Below are 23,915 nucleotides of genomic sequence, written 5' to 3' on the forward strand. Positions count from 1 at the left end.
AGTATAGAAATTAAAATCTTTATCAAAGCGGAGAGAGAAAGAGAGAGAGAGAGAGAGACAGAGAAATATAAGTAATGCAGTTCACAATCAAATAATATATATATTTTAATACACTCGAAAATTCTTCTGAGGTAATAGAATTTTTACAAAGACGACGGTCATGCAGTTTAAATAGATTATTATTACTAAATAGTAAATTTATTAATAATAAAGAAATTTTATTCTACTACTAGTGATTTTGATTCTGTCATTCGATTCAGCCTTCTATTGACTCTAATATAGAAGATCTTTTTTCATCTTTCTATAATGTTAAATATCTTATTAATAAAAAAATAAAACTTTTAATTTTTATTTTATGATTTAAATATAATTGTAATGAATTAATGAGATTTTTGCAATATACGATATATAATTTGGATAATTTTTTATATTATTTCAATTGTGAAAATCATGCATGATAACTTTAATAATAGCGTTTTCGAGTGAACGGATTTTAATCCAACTCGAATCCAAAAGATGATAAGACAATTTTAAATCGTATTTTAGACATCTTTAGGAATACGTGTTGTATATGGGCTGCTTCATTCAAAAATGCTATAAAATTATGTTTTCACTAAGGTATTAACACTGCACAATAAGAGAGAATATGCGTGTGAACACACATACATATATTATGCTTGCAATTAATATTTATATATATGTTCAATACAAATAGTAATAAAAATAACACAATAGCTTTCAATAATAATTCAGATAAAAATACATATTTTAATCGAATAAATTAAATATTTTCTCTAGAAAAATCTATAATAAACATACGCACATACACGCACACATACACACATGTACAGGGTGCTTCCGCAACATACAGATCAGTAAGTTGGGTTGCCTTTCTGACGATCGGCAGGGGCATGTTTTATCGGCCTCGCATAATCGAAAATTAATAAAATCAGGGAATCGATTACGTAAGTTTTTCTTTGTGAAAAGTGAAAAAATTACATGATTGATACCTTAAATGCAAATCCGGTAAGAAATGAAAAAACTGAAATCGGCTTTTAACATACAGTATAATTGTAATATTTAATAATATGAATAAAATAGCACACAAGGAGAAAATTTTACATTAAAAATAACTATGGTATGTAGTAACTGTGGACTATTAAGAACATTCCAAGTTAAAATACTATATAAAACTGTAGACGTAATTAATGTAATTTTTACGTAAATTACGTCAATTTTTAGTTTTACACAGCATTTTAACTTGAAATGTTCTTAATGATCTACAGTTACTACATACCATAATAATTCTTAATATAAAATTTTCTCCGTCTAGATAACACAATTAAAATATAATAACACAATTAAAATATAATAACACAGATAAAATAAGAAATAAAATATAATAAATTTAAACAAAAAACATTTTATTTCTTATTTTATCTGTCTTATTATATTTTAATTGTGTTAATTGTGTTATTGTATTTTAATTGTGTTAATTGTGTTATTATATATTTTAATTGTATTATCTATGTTATTTTATTTATATTATTTATATTAAATATTACAATTATACTGTATGTTAAAAGCCGATTTCAGTTTCCTCATTCCACACCGGATTTGCATTTAAGATATCAATTACGTAATTTTTTCACTTTTTACAAAGAAAAAATTATATGATCGATCTCTGATTTTATTATTTTTCGATTATGCGAGATTGGTAAAGCATGCCCCTGCTGACCGTCAGATAGGCAACCCAACTTACTGATCTGTATGTTGTATAAACACCTTGTACATATAAAATAAAAAATATTTTTATAATTAATAAAAATATTAAAATATTAAATGCAATTTAATATTATAATTAATCATCAGAACTAATTAAAAAAAATTGTTTTTAATTTTTTTTAATTTAATGCTTGATCAAAATTATTATTATTTATTAGGTACTCTAGAGGACATAAATACAAAGCAAATAAGCTATTCAGAACTACTAAATCTCAATTTTCAAATTCAAATTTTCAATTTTTATAGTTCTGATTAGAGTTCTAGCTTCTTCTTAAAGAGTTTAAGAGTTCTTTATAAAAAAATAAAAAGAATTCCGTCGATTAACGGTTTCAAATTTCTCTTTTCAGAGAGCTTTATACGCATGCGCGAAAAAGAGAGAGAACGCACCAAGCCATTCAGAGTGTGTCCTTTTCTACCTGAACTTACTCCCACTCCAACTATTGCCAGTCTATCCTTACTATATCTATGATTTGTGCTTAGCCGAGACTTAAACCTGTTTAGCAAAGACTCAAACCCTGTTTATCTTATTAAGAGGACGCTAGTGTGTAGTTATCTTTTTCGAGTTATGTTTATTCATCTTACTCTTGTAAAACCATCGGTTCTTAATAGTATCTCGTCATAACAAAGCTCACCGTATGGCAAATATAATATCGTGCAAAAATATCTCAAACTTAATATTTCAAAAATTTTAGCAATATTTTGTCCCTTTTCTCGCATGTGGTCGAAAAAGAAGAATCGAAAAATAATTCGATTTGCGTAAATCGATAATTGTCGAGCGTGGAAACGACTCGTTATAAGAAGCGATAGAATAAGATGGCGTCTTACTAAAAGATTCGTGCATTCGTGTTCCGGATAGTAATAATCGTTGTAATCATTGGTAATTATTCGGATCGCTGGGATTGTCGTGTGAAGTGGTTTTGTTTGTTGTGTATCTACTAATTATTCACCAAATTTTATTATGGGGTAAGTATATTGCGTAGAATCTTGAAATTTAGCATTACAGTATCAACAAAGAAGAATCAGCATATCTCTGTATTTATTGAAATAGTAGAACCAATTTAAATCTTTCTATCCAAAGTTATACTGCTAATATCTTTATTTATATTTATGTTAATGTATATTACAGTACGTCAGATTTAGAAGGCTCTGAATATAAAAGAGAACCCTTAGGATTAGATTCTGACACGGATGGAATGTCTGATCAAAGAAAGAAGAAGAAAAGAAAACACAAGCATCATAAGCATAAGAAAGAGAAATTAATTGAAAGAGAAGATGAACGATTGGATAGGCAAGAAAGGTTCAGTTTTAATATAAGTAAACCATTTATATAAATATGTTCATTGAAATTACAATATTTTTTTCTTTATAGACGTAAGCATAAAAAACACAAGAGACAGAAAAAAGATAAGGAAATAGAAAATGGTATAGATGAAAAATTAATCACCAATGTAATACATAAAGAAGTTGATATGAATGGTAAAACAAAAACATCTGTATTAGAAGTTGTTTCAGAAGAAAGCGAAGATGAAAAGTTAGTTGATTTAGATTCAGATGAAGTAGATTGTACAATCATAGAAGATGATATTGATCTTGAAGAGCTAATGAAACAAAAGGTGAGTTTAATATACATATATATAAGTTTTATACCATACATCATATATATATATGTTTAATTTATCAAAATTGCATTATGTAGGAACGATTGCAAGCATGTTTAGTACAATATCTTTCGGATGAATCTGAAAAAGGAGAAGATAAGGAGTTACAAGAAGATGAGGAAACAAAAATAACGACAGAAACACCTGATGTAATATTAGTAGAAGATGATAGTGACACCAATGATGTACCATTGAAAAAACGAACCAGGAGCAAATCGAGCAGCAGGGAACGTAAGAAAGTGGTAAAGGTCGAAAGACGTGTTATAGTTGATATGACTAGAGACAGAAAAACTCGCGAACAGCATAAAGATAAGAGAAGAGATTCCGATAGGAAAAAAGACGACAAAGTCCGTCCTAGAGAGGAAGGAAAGAGAGAAGAAACTCGAAAAGACGATAGAACTCCACGGAAGGTTAACGAAAGGCAAAAGGACGATACGAGAAAGGAGGAGTCCAATAGAAAAGCAGACGAAGACCAGCAAAGGCGTAAAGATATCTCAAAAAGGGATGAGATGCGAAAAAGAGAATCGGACAGACGGTAAGTGAAAATTGTAAAATTACTGATCTTGGTTCGCATAATTACCATTATCTATTAAAATTGAATTATTAGTATGTATTAATAAAACTCAATTATAACAACTAATTTATGAACAATTATTACAGAGAAGAAAATCGAAGACGAGAACCTACTCGTCACAGTTCAAAACCTCGTAACAATGAGGCCAAGAATTCAGATTGTAAAAGTCGTGACAGATTAGGAAGTCGCGAACGTCAAGACAATCGAGATCAACACATCAATCACGATCGACGCAGTCGCGACAGACCATCGAGTAGAGAACGTCGTCACGCTAGTCGTGATAAGAGGGATAGTCGAAGTAAAGATCGGCATGGAAATAGAGATCGACACGATGACAGTCGCGATCGACGAGACAATCGGTATCACGATCATCGAATTGAAGACCGGGGTCGCAGTAGCGCGAGGAGATCGCGTAGTCCTATTCGAAACAGAATGGAAAGAGAACGAAATGATCGGTATAAGAGATCTAGATCGCCTTCCCGAAGTCGTAGAGATCGAGATAAGCAACAAGTCAGAGACCATATCAGAGACCGCGAAAAGGATAGAGACAGAAACAGCAAAAGAGAGCGTAATGATAAATATAAGGATTCTTTATCGGAAGGTCTTAAAGTAGAGCATTCGGATAGCTCAAGTGAAGAAGACATCAAAGATATCAATATTGAGGAAGATGAAGATGAAGAAGCGATTATAGAACGTCGACGAAAACAAAGAGAAGAATTGCTCAAAGTAAATACATAAAAATTACATATGCATTAAACACACACACACATACACATACATACATATATATATATATATTACTTAATTATATTGATTATGATGATAACGGATATATCTTTTTTTCTTCTACAGAGGCTAAATGGACCAAATGAGGATTCAAATATGTCTGCCGATGTAAATGTCGCTGCTTCTCCAGAAAGCCAGTCTAATATATCACAAAAATCTATAGAAATTCCATCCAATAACAATGAATCTATATTGGAAAGTCATACTCCGCCACTGCCCACAGAAAAGTTAGAATCTCCGCCTCCAGCCAAGAAAAGAAAATCTAGATTCGAGGATGCATCACCCAATGAATCTGACAAAACTGGAAACATCAAAATATCTGAGAAATTTAAACAAGAAGAAAAACAAACTTCGAAAAAATCGAATGAATGGGACATGTTTGCAGAAGCAGATAATATCGGAGATTTTAATGTATGTTTTGTATTTTATTTCTGTTAGTTGAAAAATTAATTGTTTCTTTTTATCTATCATATTTTCTTTTTGCTAATTTGTTATTCAGAGTCCGACGGTTGAAGGAAAACGTCAAGGAGGACCAGATAATCCTAGTTTAACGGATAACTGGGACGACGCGGAAGGATATTATCGGTTAGAGAGACTTATTTTTATTTTTATTTAAAAGAATAATGATCAACTTGGAAACTAATAATGATATATAATTTATTTCTCAGTGTACGCGTTGGAGAAACACTAGATATGCGATATATAGTCTATGGATATACAGGACAAGGTGTATTCAGCAATGTTGTGAGAGCGAGAGACACCGCTAGGGGAAATTTGGATGTAGCTGTGAAAATTATAAGAAACAATGAGATAATGTAAATACAACAATTTTCACAATTGCGATAATGTAAATACATTTTTGCAATTGCGATGCATAATGTTACTATCTTTTTCGTTGTTATAGGCACAAAACCGGTTTAAAAGAGTTAGAAATTCTCAGGAAGCTGAACGATTTTGATGCAGAGGATAGATTTCATTGTTTGCGTCTATTTAGGCATTTCTTTCACAAAAACCACTTGTGCATGGTTTTCGAACCTTTAGCCATGAATTTAAGAGAGGTATGCATCATTTATCGTAAATAAAATACAATTAGAAAATGCTGTTGCAATAATTGTATTTGTTTTAAAATTGCAGGTTTTAAAAAAATATGGCAAAGACGTTGGTTTACATGTTAAAGCGGTAAGGTCGTATACGCAGCAACTTTTTCTAGCACTAAAGTTATTAAAACGTGCAAATATTCTGCATGCTGACATCAAACCGGATAATATTCTAGTCAGTGAAAGCAAGTTAGTACTGAAACTCTGTGATTTTGGTTCCGCATCGCACGCCCATGAAAATGAAATAACACCATACTTGGTCTCAAGATTTTATCGTGCGCCCGAAATTAGTAAGTACTTTGACTTGTTAAATCAATTTAATTTATTACATATTGTTCTTCCTCTTTTAGTTATAATATAGCTCTATTAAAATATATTTATGAATAATCTTTTATTTCACACACGTTTATGGAAACTGTTATCGTTTCTTAATATATCAGATATGTAACACTTATTTTTAAATTGATATACATGTTACATGTACATCAGTAGTTTTGTATATGTTTGATAATATTTATCTCGCGATCTCTCTGACAAGCAAACGACATACAGCGACTTTATAATCATCAGCTTTGCTTCTTTCGTTTCATACTTATTGTATTTCTATTAGATAGGTAGTTATGATTATAACAGTACGCATATTTAAATGTTCAATCATTAAAAGAATCTCAATTAAAGAAAGACTGATCATATTTATATATTACTTATATGTTTATATTATGTCACTTTGGAAGAAAAAAATTGCAGTGATATGTGTTATATAAGTTGTTATATAAGTCAACTTAAACTCGCACAACGTTGAAAAAAATGGTAGAATTTGAATTTGAAATGTCTCGAACCGAAAATAACGTCACTATTTTCTAGTTCTTGGTATACCGTATGATTTTGGCATTGACATGTGGTCTGTGGGGTGCACCATATACGAGCTTTATACGGGAAAGATAATGTTTTCGGGGAAAACGAACAATCAAATGTTGAAGTACTTTATGGATCTAAAGGGCAAGATGCCGAACAAACTAATTCGAAAGGGGACATTTAAGGATCAACATTTTGACAGTAACTGCAATTTCCTGTATCACGAGGTTGATAAAGTTACGGAACGGGTAAGTCGATACTTTGCAATTTTACCCATTGACCCGCGCCAAAAACGCGCGGTAAGTAACGCTGTTTTTTTTTAGGCGCGTAATAAAAAAATCTAATGCATTGATTAATACAGTCGTATCGTGTAATTATAGGTTCTTTTGCGTTATTTATTGAAGAAATCTCGCGGAGTTAACTGAATAGTATAATTTCTAGGAAAAGGTTGTCGTAATGTCGACACTGCCAGCGACTCGTGATCTCAGCGCGGAACTCGGTGGCAATTCTTTACCACCAGAACAAAATCGCAAAGTTGGACAACTGAAGGATTTGCTGGAACGAACGCTGATGCTGGACGCAGGGAAGAGGATCACAGTAAATCACGCCCTGGCGCATCCCTTTATACAAGAAAAAATATAGGTAACCCTATCTGGGGTCCTTTAGCATCGAAGAATTTATTGACATATAAATTTGTAAAATGAGATCGTGAATAATCCTTCCTAATGTTGAATATTACTTGATAGGGAAGAGCGCGGTACGTCTCTCTATCTCTCTATCTCTATTTCTCTCATTCTCCGTTCCTCCCTGGCCTCCATTCCAAGTACTCTTGTTTTTATACATAGAATATCCGTATTTATGTTTCAGCAGGAAGAGGCGGTTCAATATTCTACAAATTGATTCTTATAATATGTGAGAATTGCGATAAAAAAAAGATATAGTTTTGCAATATAGTTGCACACGTATATAGAATTAAAAAATATCTGAAATATAATTGCACTATAATCCAAAGATATAATTTAATTGCGTGTGATATGCTATTATCAAATTAAAAGTATAATATTTTTATACTGGACATAATAATTGTGAATATAAAAATTAATAAATTGTTATACATGTAGATGTTCTCTAAATATAGATTATTCTATAATGTATCTGGAAATATCATCATATTGGTAATTCTCTCTCGACATAAAATATCAGTTTTTAAAATATCTTGATTATCTTTTAAAGTTGTACATGTGTGTGAGAAAAAATATGAATAAAACGGCCGCCTCTTTCAGCACAAACTACATACCACCAGATATTGGAAATTTGATATTCAAATTGTAGTATCGTTCCCTCTTTTCCGATTCTCATGATTTTGAGAGCACGACATAAATCCTTATAAATAGCACATCATAAAATTATAAATCGTGCGCTCATATTATAAATACTTCATGAAATTGTACGTTCGTAATTCCAGCGAGAAGGATTCGTACATATAAAGAACTGTAAGCCCTTTACTGGACACTGTTCGATCCGCTTAGAGTATCTCATCAGCGAGCATACGTGTGCACACAAACACACACACACACACACACACAGACACACACATACAGCATTAGAAGCCTTAGTGGCAAAGAAACTTGCTCCAATTGGAAGATAAATTGTATAGCAAATATAGGTCAGCTATATTGAAAATAAAACGACACATGCTTAACAAAAGGAGAAAAACGTCCTATTTTGTCTTTTCAATCTAAAATTACAAGTGTGAATATAGTTGAAATTATTTCTTACAAACGTATTCTTTCTCTTTTTCATTCTTTCTATCTCTGTTTTTCTATTCTATCTTTGAAATTTAAAGAAGACGAATATATTTATCGAATCCCATTCTATAACAGCGATAGTGTAATAGTAATGCATTATGTTTATGTATGTATATATATAACATATATATATATATATATATATATATATATGTGTGTGTGTATGTATATATGTATGTATACGTATATGTATATAGCGTGCATTTATTTTTTGCTTGCTAACACATTTAGTAGTATATAAATTTAATATAATTATTTAATCGCATATCTTGATATATGACATACAATCATGTACAACGGATCGAATGAGATACCTGACACTTCTATAATCGTATATGTAATTAAATATATTTGCGATATATGCTAAATAGAGGTGATAGTGTATATATTTGCACTGCGACGCAAAGTTTAAAGATATATAAAGCTGTATTGAAGTATTACAAGAGCGAAATAATGACAATTATCGAAAAATTATGTAACGATTTGCATTAAGTAAGAGTCATATATTACTGCAGACGTGGCATTCTAATTTTATTTATAGCGTCCTTTTTATACTTCTTATGATCTTAGGATCAAAATCTAAAATCTCGAAAATTTTCATATTTATTTGAGATTAGGAACGAATATCGATGCTGTTGTGAATGGTTCACGGTATGATTCTGAACGTAACAAGATTGTACGAGACTGCTTATGTTTCAGATGTGTCTTCGATTCAAATCATCGTTAAGTGCGGCCGGAACTTTCAAGGGCCTTTAGCGCCGATCCCGTTACAAGGTATTCATGGGGGATTGCCTGGGATACTTAATACACATCAGCTTTTAATATATTTGTTTAGTATAATTTATATTAATAATTAGGTCATACATAAACCGTATATGAGAGTATAATCTGAATTTTTTGTCAATCAATATAAACTGTTTTTGATAGGAATTGTATTCGAGGCAAGAGATAGCATAGAATTTTAAATCAAAATTCCAACAATTTTGTATATAATTACATTTGAATATTTACTTTTGTAAAGGCAAAAATTAAAAAGTATAAAACATGCTAAATCGATAGATGATACTAACACGCGTTTTAGTATTTTCGTTCAACCAGAAATAGGCACGATAATATAAAATAAAATATCGATAATATAAAATTGACGTGGAAACAAAAAAATATGTGTTTCTCGGGAATGTTTCTCAATTCTGAAATAAAAGTATACTATGAAACTATGATTAGTATGTGCTGTTCTAATTGGCAATTTGGTGATGTTTCACTTGTAGCCCTCCCTGTGAGGAGGGGAGGCAATGGAAGAAGTGATGATGAATACGATTGATGAGGAGGAGAGGAAAAAGTATGCGATATACTTGCGCCTACGTCATGTCTACTGCGTAAAAATACACATACACTGTCCTAAACAGTTCAACAAGGTTTATACAACGGTTTAACTAGATTTATATCTGCGTGCTAAGGTTTCTCTTAAAGTTACTTGAAATCGCAATTGAGGACTCGTAAGTATGTATGCAGGTAAAGTACATAGTTATGAAAATTTCACAAACGACATGGTAGCATAAACATTTTAATTAACACTTATGCCTCTATTTTTCTCAAAATTGTTTTAGTCTCGATAACTATATTTTTAAACAACGAGAAAATGATAAATATTTATATAATACTAATATTTGCGGTTTTGAGTTTTCAGATATTTAAAGCCTATGCTCTCTCCGTGAAAGTGAAAAGCAGATGTGATGAATCCATTATTCTCGAAAAATTAACCCACTCTATTTTTGTTCGTTTTGTCCTTCTACCCTTTTTCTCTCTTTCTTTCATAAATACCATCGAAAAATATGTAGAAATATTTCACTGAGAATAAAACTTATCAAAATTATCAAAAGATTTATATCTATTTCCTACATGAAAACCATATTTATTAAACTTTACAAGATCTTGATTCGGATATCCCAGATATAGAATATAAACTATCAAATTTATATACATGTGTAAATGTATATACATACACTAATTTAATAAAGGTATACAAAATAAAAGGGATAATCTAATGTATATTTTTTTACATTTTTTAAATAAAATTATTATTATTAATCACAATAAATGTATAATATATTGAAATGAGCATGTGAGGAGAAATAATATTTTTCACTATTTTTCAGTCTCCCTTTGAGATCAATATAACATATAGCATATAGCATATATATTATATTTTCATGTATATTTCACATTAGTATTTAAGTCTATACAAATTTTTATCAGATATATATATATATATATATATATATATATATATATATAATTACTATACATATAAAGTGTTGGATTTATATATATAAGTACATACATGAATAAGTTTGTCACATAATACTTTAAACTCTTACACAAAATTAAAAATTTTGAAAAAAATGATAATTACATTGATATCTTTCAAATCTCTCAGACAAAAAGTTACATATCTTACAAAAATCTCAAAAATTTTTATTTTTCTTGTTTTTAGGAATATTTGCATATATCAATCTGATATTTGAGTGCAAACATAAATTTTTCCTCATTATTTTCCTTACAAAGCTTTTTAATCTCGTTCTGGATAATATTGAGTTATTAGTTTGGAAAGTTCTTGAGCTAATTCCATCGATGACGCGCACAGTGCTCTTCTGCTCAGCACATCAAGCGGACCTCCTTTTGACGTAAGAATAAAATAAATATTAATTCTTTACGTTAGCGCTCAGCATCTCTTATACTGATTCATGTAGGTAATATTTTGCAACTGTACTTACCAGCTGGATCTATCGACACACCGCCTGCTTCTCGAACAATAAGCTCTCCGGCGGCAAAATCCCATGCGTGTATACCAAATTCAAAATAAATATCAGCACCACCAAGGGCTACCATGCATATATTCAAAGCTGCTGAACCAAGAGTTCGGATTCTGTATAATAGAAAAAATTTTTCAGTAAAAAAACTATCATTTTGTGCGAAAATGTAGCTCGTAAATATGACTTACCCATGAACACGTGTTATAAGCTTATTTATATTTTGCAATATTGCTTCCAATTGTTCCGGATCTCTGCTCGTTCCTGTTTCTAGCATTAACAGTGAATTACGCAATTCTGCGAAATAACAATGTCAGAATAAAACCAGGTTGTTAATTAAAATCGGTTAAATCATCGAGCATTTGTAAAATCGCAAAGCTTAATATTACAATCTATTATTTTGCGTTTCTAAAAGTAGAGAGAGCAAATTACCCTTTTTGTCAGACACATGAATCGGAGCTCCATTAAGAAAAGCGCCTTGACCCTTACGAGCGGTGAAAAGCTGATCCAATATTGGATTGTATACTATTCCTATTTCCGCCGTTTTATTAATAAGCAGTGCAACCGATATGCACGTGTGCGGTAAACCGTGAACGAAATTCATTGTGCCGTCGATCGGATCGATTATCCAAGTTGGCGCATTTGTTAGTTCTACCTTCTGGCCCATGGCAGTACTTTCTTCGCCGATAAATCTGTATATATTTATTTAAATATAAATATGAAGATATAAGAATAATATTAAGTGTAATTTTTTCTTCTATATATGTACTAATTATAATCTTTATCTTTTATTTTTCAATTTTTAAGATTTTTATTATAAAATATTTTTCTTATACAATAATAATTATACTGTCAAATTATGTATTTTTATCGTCATATTATGTCAATATTAATATATATTTTGTATTTATTATTTCACATAAAATAATAGAATCTAACAAAATTATTTAATTATTGAACAATTCAAGAATTTTGTTAAAGATTATTATCAGGATAATGTAGGAATGATTAATATATATTACATACTATTCAATGTAACGAGATATAATTTTCAATGAAAAAAATTATATATGGCGAATTATATACGCGCTATAGTATAATATAATAATGAAATTAAATTTTACTTACTTATGATCAGGATATTTGGATGATATTCCGTTAATTAAAAGCTTCTCTACCTTTTGATCCCATTCTGTAACTAAATCGATCTCGCTCGATTTTGTGACTACCTCTTTGGGTTGATAAATCTTTTCATTAATAATCTACAAACGAAATGTGTGTGAATGAATAAGATAAGGTGCATTAATATGTAAAAAACTGAATGTTCTGATAATAAAGCTTTTAAAGCCATCACAAAGAATTACGCTTAAACAAATAATGTACTTATGTCATTATATAGGGTGTCCTCAATTTAAATAACAAAACTCCGGGAGCGTGTCCCCAATTTAAATAACAAAACTCCGGGAGCATGTAGAGGACCGAGAAATGTTTATATTTGCAAAAAAGAAAAGAACAAGACGATTAAAAGGAATGACTTGTCTCTTTTGCTACTATTTATATTTATCTCTCTCAAAATTTGAATAAATAATTTGGAATTTATAGCTGTAATTTGTCTGCACGTCATAAAAAGATATTGGGTGATTTTGTGAAAATCTTGTAGGAATATTAAAATTACTTTATGTATGTAAATTTTACTGATGTATCAAAATATAATCTGGGCTTCTGCCGTCAATGGCAACTCTGATAAGCCAGATTAATGCCATGATAAGCAAAATTTTTAAAAAAATTACGATATTTAATAAAAGCTATCTACGTATCTTGTTATCACATTCAATACTTATATACATTACTTGCATTTTAATCCCTCGACTTACCGAACCGGCCTGTTTCACAAGCCGTAAAACCTCGATGTAACACTCGTCGATAACAGTAAACATGATTTATTTACAGCTGTGAAAAGCACTTCTTTATTTATATATAGATTGAATGCCACACTGCACACGCACTCCGAAATGGTTCCGCCGTGAATTCTTGCCTCTATCGACGCTCAGCTGGCACTGACATCGAGCGTTGTGGGTTGTGGCTTTCACAGCTTTGACGTAATGCGTAATCGCTCGATATACATGCACACACACTACCTTCCACTTCCACCACCACGGTCGCGTGAATCGATTCTCGTACAAACCGGAAGACCTGAGTGCACACATAATAATATATATATATGTAATAATGTATAAATTAAATTATGTTATTTATATAATGAAAGAAGGAAAAAAGGAGAAAGCAAAGAAGAAAAATAACACAACTCCTCATCATTTAACAGAACAATCGTAATTTTTTTATGATATATTCTTTTAACATATATACATATATGTCTATAATTACATAGTCATATCTGTATTTATGTTTATTTTATATATATGTATATATATATATCTACGCGTACAATACATATACATTTATTTTATCACACCTAAAGTTGTCTTGTTCCGCAAGGAATGATATGTATGTGACGTGAACTCCCAAAAAAGGAGCACGAGGCAACTTTCATTCATAAGTACGTTCGTACGTCTCCGTATCTTTTTTCAATCACGCTAAACCTTGAATAGCGAGGAGAGAAGATTTATCTCTCAATCTCGAAAGCTTATCAAAGAATATGTAATTGAAACGAAATACAGTACATCAAGTGATATAGACACCCTGTGTGTATACATAAATAGAATTGTAACATATTATATATACACTAAATTGCAGGAAGCAGAATACCGTCTTTTTTTTGCAGTATCCGTCAGTTACATATATACGCGTCACGTAGTCATGTGCTATGCTCACTTCTGTTATTAATACTTAATACAGTTATTAATATTTGTGCAACCAACCTTTTATCTATCGTCTACTACCGTGCTGTGAACTATAGTTTTCTTGTATTGAGCGTTTTTGGTTTTGCAACTGATTTCAAATTTAAATAGCTTAACAAAAGGACATTTATAGGCAACTTAGCGATGCTTACGTAAGATATGTATCGTAGTCGCAGCAACTCTTTGAGGAGAGAGCGACCAATAATTTAATCAATTAATTCTATTTATTCGATAATTCTATTAACAATTTATTCTTTCGACACGTCTCTCTTGTCTCCTTTGAAAAAAATGGAAGAAAATAAAAAAGAGATGTGTCAAAAGAATAATAATAACTTTCATATTTCTAATCACTCTAAAAGTTTGAGTGACAACAGACAGAATTCGATTAACGAAAACAGAGATAACAGTATCGTTTATACATTTTGTACGTTTGTAATTGTTAAATAATAATTGCGATAAAATCTTGATATGCGTCTTCAATATTGTGCGAATACGTAGACCGACTCGATATTTTCAATGTGCAATCTAAATATATTATTTTTATCTTATGAAATTATCCGGAAATCGTGCGTCACGTTGTCAACATTCATCGAAATTATGCGAAAAGTTTTTTCAAGATACTTTCATCTCCTTATAATAAGCGAGAAATACGTATATTTTAAACTTTCGGCCTTAATTCCAAAAGAAGCTTAATGACAGTCTCGTCAGCCAGTGTAGTTGTATCTCCGACATCCTCTTCGCCCGCTGCGATTTTTCTCAACATACGTCTCATGATCTTGCCGGATCTTGTTTTCGGTAAAGCTGGAGCATGTTGAATGACGTCTGGTTGAGCGAATGCGCCAATCCTTTCGCGTACTACTCAAAGATTATTTTATTAGAGTAATGTATAATGTGCATGGTTAATATAATTAAATCGATTAAGTCTACAAAAACTCACCTCTCTTTTTAAGCTCAAGTTGCAATTTTTCGTCGAACGTCTTCCCGTCACTCGGCGTAATGAAACAATATAAGCATTCACCTTTAACATGGTGTTTTTTACTAACTACTGCGGCCTCAGCTACCGAAGAATGTTCTGCCAATACATTTTCGACTTCAGCCGTTGACATTAGATGGCCGGAAACGTTCAACATGTCGTCGATACGGCCGGTTACCCATAGATATCCGTCTGCATCGCGTTTTGCTCCTAAAATCACAAAAGAAAATTGAATTTAAATCCTGTTTGATCAGTTTATTACGATAGTGAAGTACGATAAATAAATATATATTCAGTGTTTCAATTTTAAGATTTGTTTCATTCATTAGATTGAAACAGAATTATATAATAAAACGTGGATTCTATAGAAATCTAAATATTCTAATATGTCATTATCTGATATATCATTTCGCTTGAATGCATCTGAATGAGGCTACAAACATGTCTCGTTGTCAGGCAGTCTCGCGAATCGGAACCTGAACGTGCAGCACGTAATTTCAATCACAAAATTGCTAGATTATGTAATCATCGATCAAATCACAGGACTTATACGTCCACAAAAACGAACGTTAAATTTAAATCGTCATGACATAACTTGAATTTCTATTTCAATATAAGATGGCATTTCGAAAGATCAAGGCTCGTCAGATATTTGATTGCAGAGGCGAGCCGACCTTAGAAGTCGACTTAATTACTGATATCGGTTTGCTCCGATCGTCGGTACCCTCAAACGTGCTGATCAATCCGAACCAGGCGCGGGAGATCAGAGATGAGAACGTGACCGCTTACCATGGTCGTTCGGTATTTAAAGCCGTCGACATCATTAATAATGTGATTGCTCCTCAGCTGATAAAGTCCAAATTGGAGGTTTGTCAACAAGCTGAAATAGACGGATTGTTGATCAAGTTGGACGGCACGCAGAATAAATCGAGACTCGGCGTCAACAGCATTCTTGGAGTCTCTGTAGCCTGTTGCAAAGCTGGAGCAGCCAAGAAGGGTCTCCCGGTTTACAGGTTACTATTAATTTACTATCGTCCCTTTGCAAAATTAATTTAATCGATAATGCAAAGAAATCTTTCTCCAATGTCGCGCTTTTATTTGGAGTATTTTCTGATAATCGTTTCCTCGTTTAAGATACATTGCCGAGTTGGCTGAAAATAATCAATTGTCTGTACCTGTACCATGTTTCAACATGATCAGCGGAGGACGACACGCTGGCAATAACTTACTATGTCAAGAATTTGCGATATTACCTATAGGTAATATGCGAAGTCTAATACACGGTCTAAACTGCCCGAATATGTGACCATTTTTACATGCAGGTGCTGAGAGTTTCGCCGATGCTGTAAAAATGGCTACTGAAATATATCGAGTGTTAGAAAAAAAGATCATTGACGCTCAAGGAATACGAGGTCCGCTTCCAGTTAGCGACTTAGGAGCCTTCGCTCCCGATTTGAAGGATGACAAGGCCGCCCTGACTCTTTTAAACGCGTCTATCAGAGACGCGGGTTACGAAGGGAAGATTAAGATAGCGTTGGATATGGCAGCAAGCGGCTTTTATAAAGAAGGTTCCATCATTTCTACATTTATCTCTTTTTCCGTTTATATAATTATGAACAATAAAATAACGTTTGTATTCATATGTGTACAGGGGGATATGATCTAGCATTTAAGACAAAGGATCCCGCCAATTATGTGCAAGCTGAGGGTTTGCGAAACCGATATCTGGAGTATCTGTCTGAATTCCCAGCCATAGTTTCAATCGAAGACCCTTTCGATCAAGAAGATTGGGAGGGTTGGTTAACAATCGCTAACCAAAAGATTCAAATAGTCAGCGATGCTCTTACCGCGATGAATATCGATAGAATCGAAGAAGCAATAGATAGGAAAGTAGCAAACTGCCTCGTGTTAAGAATATCACAAATTGGAACTGTAACGGAAGTCATTAATTGCGCGAAAATGGCAAGAATCAACGATTGGGGCTATATCGTGGGTGGAAGCCACGGTGAAACGGAAGATAATTTCGTTGCTGATATGGCGGTTGGACTTTCCGCTGGCCAGTTCAAAGGTGGAGGACCCTGCAGGTAATGCGACTTGATGAGAATAATACTTAGAATTTGGAATTTAATTCAAATCGAATTATCAAATCCATTTTTCGATTAAATTTATCCTTATCTAGCAGTCTTAATTGTGATGTAAAAATCGTATTCATTAAATGATTGCAGGAGTGACAGAATGGCCAAATATAATCAAATTTTGAGAATCGAGGAAGAGCTCGGCAAAGATGCCAAATACGTTGGACTGAAATATCGAAATCCTCTAGCGAAATAACATAAATAATTTAGAATAATATATAATAATAATATGTAAAATAGACACAAAAAAGAACAAAGCACTTACCATCTCCCGTGCAGTAATAGCCTTTGAATCGCTCGAAGTACGCACTCTGAAAACGTGCTTGATTTCCATAGAGCGTCCGCATCATACCTGGCCATGGTTGACGGAAAACGAGATATCCCTCTCCTTCGCCTTCTACTATGCGACCATCTTCGTCGAGAAGTTCCGGCAAAACCCCAAAGAACGGAAATGTCTACGTACATTCATTCCATATGTTAGAAATAAAAGTTATTCATTCATAGTACAAAGCGAAATCATTAATTAGAAATCACTTACCGCGGAGCCTGGCTTCATAGGTGTGCAACCTGGTAGCGGTGTAATTACATGGCCACCAGTTTCCGTTTGGAAGAAAGTATCCGATATGCTGCATTTACCGTGGCCGACAACATTGTAATACCAGAGCCAAGCTTCGGTGTTAATTGGCTCACCTACTGAACCAAGGACCTGGAACGCATATACTTGCATAAATTTCTGTGTATTATGTCTATGCCGATAGAGAGAAATAAAGTCTTTGATTAGTCTTTGACATTTACCTTAAGCGTGGCTAAACTGTGTCTGTTCACATAATCATCACTAAATTTCATTAACGATCTGATAGCAGTTGGCGCCGTATAAAATTGTGTGACCTTGTACTTATCGACAATCGCCCAGTATCGATCTTTATCCGGATAAAAGGGTATACCCTCGAACTATTAATAAACGCAGATTTATCAAGAACGAAGAAAATAAAAGCACAATGTATATAAATAATACAATCTATATAAAAGAATATTGGAAATGCATATTTACCAAAACAGACGTTGCACCACATCCTAACGGTCCGTAAACCACATAAGTATGTCCTGTGATCCAGCCAATATCGGCAGTACAGAAATAAACATCACCCGGTTGATAATCGAAAGCATACTTGAAAGTTGTCGCTGAGAAGATCATATACCCTGCAGTAGTATGAAGAAGACCCTTTGGTTTTCCGGTAGAGCCGCTATATACGACAGAGAAAAGAAAAATAATCAATGACGGATAAATTAAAATAGCTAAAAGTTATTTATTGTTTATCGATTTTATTGTATTTTCTTTATTATTTGTCCTGTCTCGTCAGAAATCGTTATAGCTCGCGAATATATAATTTGTACCTCGTGTAAAGGATAAAAAGTGGATCTTCAGCAGCCAACCAAACTGGATAACAGCTCGGCTCTGCGTCCTCCATCTCGTCATGCCACCAAACATCTCGGTCGTTGTCCCAGGAAACATTGGTCAGCTCTACGTTACCGTTGCTGGTGCCATTCACACCGTTCATCTTACCCTGAGGATTGTTGAGTCTTCTCAAATGCGAGACGACGATGCAGCAGTCGAGTTGATAACCCTGTTTCTTAACCTTCTCCAAGGCCTCGTCGCAGATATTTTTCAACAGAAGTAATTTCTCACCTCTCCATACACCATCCGCAGTGATCAGGATTTTAGCTTTGGAGTCGAGTATGCGTTCCGCCAAAGAATCGGACGAATAGCCTCCGAACTGTAATTTTTTTTAGTATCAATTCATTATTCGTTTATTTATTTTTTCGTTTTCAAGCATTTCACTTACCACCACGCTATGAACCGCTCCTATCCTCGTGCAAGCTAACATGGCGATCGGTTGCTCCAAGATATTCGGCATATAAATCACTACCCTGTCTCCCTTGGTAATACCCTTCGACTTGAGAACGTTTGCAAATCTGCATGTTTCCTCGAGCAATTTTTTATACGTCAGTCGCGAATAATCTTCCGGATCGTTTCCTTCCCTGATAATAACGCATTTTAAAATCTTAATAAAAATTTATTAAAGAAAAGTATAAACTTATGATTATATAAGCTCATTATTCATACATTAGATGCAATAAATCATGACGAAAATAGACATATACGTGAATTGGAAAATATTTCGAGTAAATTCCGTTTAATTTAATTGATGATTTTAACTTATCAGATAATACCTATTTTGTTCATAATATTTGGTTAATACGGAAAAATTTATTAATTTTTTTGTTGTGTGAAAAGAAAGATAAGATTAGAAATGATATTATATAGTTATAACTTTGTTCTAGGCAATTCTCTACAAGTTGAATCACAATCGATTAAATTGAAGTTTAAATATCTTTAATAATGTTTCAATGTATATTTTTCTTAATATTGTACTTATATTCTCCGTTAAAAAATATCTTAAGCTACACTCTTTAACAACACAAAAAAGACAAGTTCATAAAAATGTATTGTCGTGTTACATATAATTTAGATAAATTTCTATGGTTAGAAAAACTCAAATGATAATATTAGCATAACATGCATGCATAATCTGCATTAAAACATTATTATGAAAATGATATTACATAAGATTAAATCAAAATTTTGCAAGGTTACACTATCTATAATATTGCATATCGCAAATAATTAGAAGAGGGTCAACAAATTGACTGATAAAATAAAACCTTTCAATATCGTCCGTTAATTAATGAAACAGACTAACTCGTGATATTTAACAAAATTGCACGTGATTTCCTTCGTGTAAGATAACTGTCGCTATAGATAAGAGATGTAATGCGCGCGATCAACGATATTTAAAAATACAAATTAATTATAAAGAATCGATTAATTATAATGTTTAACTTATTAAGTCGATATAAATATCATTTAACAACGATATCGATTAGCGTTTATGGTTTTTTATTCTTTGTACTTTATATTATACTACCACAAGACTAAGCTTTTGCGGTTAATCTTATTCTCATATAGATATTATTTCTCGCGTTTGTAGTCCATATATGTACAACCACAAGACTAAGCTTTTGCGGTTTGTATTTTATTTCTAATATAGAGATTCTCACGTTTATATTCTTTCTACTCCATATACAACCGCAAAACTAAGCTCTTGCGGTTGATCTCATATAGATATTATCCTTCGACATTGTTACAATGCTTGAAAGTGGCCTTCATCTCTTTGTCTTCGCCTCTCTAAATTCAGGGTTAAACGCGATAATTTATGATGTACATATAATTAAAATATCATATTTTTCTTTTATTATTTTAATTAACATTTCGTTATTATTCGCCCGTAATTTAATTTAAATGTATATTTACACTAGTTCCGTTAATCCTATCTACATCTTGGTTCTTTTTTTTACTGAGATGCTTTTGTAATGATTTCGCGGTGTTTACAAAATGTTAATTTCTTTCTAGTTTTGCATTATGTATATATTATATAACACTTGTGATTTATGAAACGAGTGTATCTCTCGGATATCTTGTTTATATCGGGTAATAGAACGTGATCGTGTTTTAACGAAATTTTCAGTACACGAATCGCGTGACTGAATCATGCTCTCGAGCATGAGGGTGATGCAATGAATGACGCGTCGCGCGCGATGTTTCACTAGCCAATCAAGATGCAGGTGTAGACCATGTGCCGAATTTTTTCAAAAATTAAATGGGCGATTATACAATTCTTTCGTAAATACTTTCAACATCACGTCTCTAATGAATAAAATTACTGTGCATTATTTGCAAGAAAGATTATAGAAAAATTATTTTTCTAAAAGTTGAGATTTTAAAAAACACAATGTACGGTACTGAATTGACATTCTCGACATTGCCGATGATTGTCGATGGTCGATGATCGGTAATCCGGCGTAGGTAGCTTAGGCCGGGTATCAAATATGTATGAAGCGTGATAACGCGAAACTGACGTTTCTTCGCTTGTTGACGTTTTTCATTTAATGGGTACCGATCAAATTTATAAAAATTTTTGATAAATAGTATTTCACTTGCTGTGAATTAAAAATTCATTAGTACCATTAATAAATAATAGCGTAACAAGAATAAAAAATTACGATTTTACGTAAACCTAACGGAATATAAACGAATGACTTGCGTCTTCGAAGATATACTTTGCATAGAAATGAACTACCGGGTGATTGGTCATAATCTCCTTTTAATTAGATCGTTATCGAAATCGAGGCGTATATTTCAATCGTGCCGTAAGAAATCTAATTTTTAACTTTATTATATATTCTTACCAATAAAATGCAATTTTATCTCCATGTCCGCTCTTTACAGCCTTATCGAGCAAATTGAAACTGATATTCGTCGTTGCTCCTTCCATCCATTTTATGAAAACATCACCTTTATCTACATCGAAATTGTATGAGAAAAATTTTTCATCTATCGCTGGCGTTTCCCAGTAGAATTGCTTGGCAATGTCACCCCAGAACTTTATTGGATTCTCTATAGATCTAGAAAAAAAAACAAATTTGTCTTAATCTAGTTCATTATATTCTTTTATTAATTCCGCGATACGTGAAAATAATCGATAATTTATTACTGTTGATTGATATTATAATATTAAAAGTTGAAGATCGCTATTAGAATAAAAGTCGATAGAGTCGAATTGAACGAATCATCGATTCACTTCTTTCTTACATAACAACTTTTCATTCTGTTCTATTTACAAATTTATGCATGTTTGGTAAGCCGCAAATTATGCACATTGTTATTACACATTATTTTCGCATTAATTAAATGAGTTCGCAGTCCAATGGAATAAATTATGAAACAAACAGGTCATAAGCTTACACCGAAATTGTAGCCAGTAGCCTGTAAACGAATTCTCTCGTTTCAAAGAGAATCCCATTGCTAGCGAGAATTCTCGCTGTAAAATTAATCGAATCGAATGCGAGAGACTTGATTATCGCGGTTGCTTAAAAATATGAGAAAGAACATTTCTCATATTTTTAATACTGTTCGATGGGGAAGCGTTTTACTCAAACTGAGAAATTTGTCCCACCCCTACAGGATCGATATCGCGCTTCTCTATTCGTGCCGTTTATAAAGCGTCCAGATAAAGACTCGCGATCAATTTCAATGTCTGGAATACAATGTTCAATTTATCTAACACGCAATTCTCAATATTGTAGGTACAAAAAATACAATATATTCTTCCCCATAATTAACAATCTCAAACACGTCTTTGCTTTGAGTTTAAATGGATTAGTCTCTTTTACCTTTTATCATTTGATTCTAATCTGATAAATGAATTAACGAATAAACATTATTCGCAACTGTCATCTGTCATCTTGTGTACCTTTCACATTTCCGCGTCGCAAAAATGCGACGCGATAATATGATGACGTATAGTCATCATTTCAACTTGGCTTACAATTTCCGAATTCGATACTCGAGAAAACGATATCGCAAACGGTGTATCTCATTATTTTTAGTATTAAAATTTCGCATACTTATACTCACTCTTTATGCATCTCTCTGTACTGTTCCATACTACTGCAGTGCGATCTTTTCCTGATCTCCGGATTGGGGTAGTATATTTTATCCGCCATGTTTTCACCCTTTCGCTTCCTTTCAGCTTTTCTTCAAAATTCCACGATCCGATTAAGGACGATCAAAGATACAGGGAATACTGTTGTCGGTCGACAACTTGTGATGACTGTAATAAATAATGTTGAATTTTATATCGGTGACAAGCTATATAAGGACTATCCGAATTGTCGCAAACGAGCTCGCGCGTTTCCCGCGACTTTACCGGCTCGGCTGATAAACCGCGACTGGTTTCACTGTACCACTGAACTCTATATATATATATATATATATATATATATATATACATGTATATATATATATGTATACATATATACCTGAGCTCTGACGCTCCGGCGCGATCCGAGGGAGAAAGCAACATCGGTCGACTCGTCTCTCTTTCGCTGCAATATAATTAAATGTATTTCACATTTTATTTAAAGAGAGAAGTATGATTTATTCACTTATTTATTACTGCGTTTGGTAAAACAACAATTTCATCTTTGTTCAATTTTTATAAGTAGACTGAGGTAAAAACGCACGTTTCCAACGTATATATATATAAATGACATTTGTATAAAACTTTTAATACGCGGGCGCTTAGAAAAAAAGACACTCTTTCTCTTTCTCTTAGATTACTTTCTATATACAAGAGATAGGATTAGATATAAAAAGCTTGAGTTATGTCTAAAGTTCAGATATACTGTCTGATATAATTATTAAATTAATTTCCGTGCATTTGTTAGCTCAATAAATGACTTTTTCTTTACCAAAAGCTGATCAAATTTAATAATTAAATAATCAAAAATTGCTCACCGTTATCTTGATTATCGGTGATTAATTTTTAATTACAGTTGGACCTCTTATCCTACGAATCTTTTATGCTACGAAACCTCTTATCCTACAACAAAAAATCCTCTCATGCTATGACCGCGAAAGGGGAATTATACCCCCACTCTTAAATTTTTGTCGTA

At 32.5% G+C, this 23,915-nt stretch overlaps 4 protein-coding genes across 5 annotated transcripts; 2 read left to right on the forward strand and 2 right to left on the reverse strand.

Annotated features, from left to right (window-relative positions):
• The first annotated feature begins 2,376 nt into the window (after positions 1-2,376).
• Positions 2,377-10,422, forward strand: Prp4k (Pre-mRNA processing factor 4 kinase). 2 transcript variants are annotated; one of them, XR_012048198.1, is made up of 14 exons: positions 2,377-2,748; positions 2,912-3,082; positions 3,155-3,398; positions 3,482-3,978; positions 4,104-4,743; positions 4,870-5,214; positions 5,303-5,388; positions 5,472-5,618; positions 5,708-5,861; positions 5,938-6,190; positions 6,765-7,003; positions 7,197-7,397; positions 9,263-9,337; positions 9,832-10,422. XR_012048198.1 is itself a non-coding variant. In XM_072907818.1 (12 exons), exons 1-12 carry the CDS (start codon positions 2,744-2,746, stop codon positions 7,395-7,397), a joined length of 2,982 nt encoding a protein of 993 aa, XP_072763919.1. In that variant the 5' UTR covers positions 2,377-2,743; the 3' UTR covers positions 7,398-8,462. The 2 variants fall into 2 exon arrangements, 1 of the variants encoding a protein (XP_072763919.1); XM_072907818.1 differs by lacking the exons at positions 9,263-9,337; positions 9,832-10,422 and having other exon boundaries at positions 7,197-8,462.
• Positions 10,423-10,908: 486 nt separating this feature from the next.
• Positions 10,909-13,549, reverse strand: LOC140674362 (inositol monophosphatase 1). The gene is made up of 6 exons (XM_072907820.1): positions 13,248-13,549; positions 12,502-12,635; positions 11,806-12,065; positions 11,565-11,670; positions 11,338-11,489; positions 10,909-11,239 (listed from the first exon to the last, which is right to left on the reverse strand). The coding sequence occupies exons 1-6, from the start codon at positions 13,308-13,310 to the stop codon at positions 11,133-11,135; spliced, it is 822 nt and encodes a 273-aa protein (XP_072763921.1). The 5' UTR covers positions 13,311-13,549; the 3' UTR covers positions 10,909-11,132.
• Positions 13,550-13,688: 139 nt separating this feature from the next.
• On the reverse strand, positions 13,689-23,206 carry Accoas (acetyl coenzyme A synthase). Its single transcript, XM_072907819.1, has 10 exons — positions 22,876-23,206; positions 21,648-21,863; positions 19,184-19,379; positions 18,735-19,114; positions 18,391-18,583; positions 18,135-18,290; positions 17,878-18,045; positions 17,605-17,794; positions 15,169-15,414; positions 13,689-15,086 (listed from the first exon to the last, which is right to left on the reverse strand). Exons 1-10 carry the CDS (start codon positions 22,962-22,964, stop codon positions 14,890-14,892), a joined length of 2,031 nt encoding a protein of 676 aa, XP_072763920.1. The 5' UTR covers positions 22,965-23,206; the 3' UTR covers positions 13,689-14,889.
• On the forward strand, positions 15,626-17,535 carry LOC140674363 (enolase). Its single transcript, XM_072907821.1, has 5 exons — positions 15,626-16,217; positions 16,339-16,463; positions 16,527-16,772; positions 16,856-17,288; positions 17,430-17,535. Exons 1-5 carry the CDS (start codon positions 15,823-15,825, stop codon positions 17,533-17,535), a joined length of 1,305 nt encoding a protein of 434 aa, XP_072763922.1. The 5' UTR covers positions 15,626-15,822.
• Positions 23,207-23,915: the final 709 nt, after the last annotated feature.

Source organism: Anoplolepis gracilipes, chromosome 16 (assembly GCF_047496725.1).
Source record: "Anoplolepis gracilipes chromosome 16, ASM4749672v1, whole genome shotgun sequence".
NCBI classification, from domain to species: domain Eukaryota; kingdom Metazoa; phylum Arthropoda; class Insecta; order Hymenoptera; family Formicidae; genus Anoplolepis; species Anoplolepis gracilipes.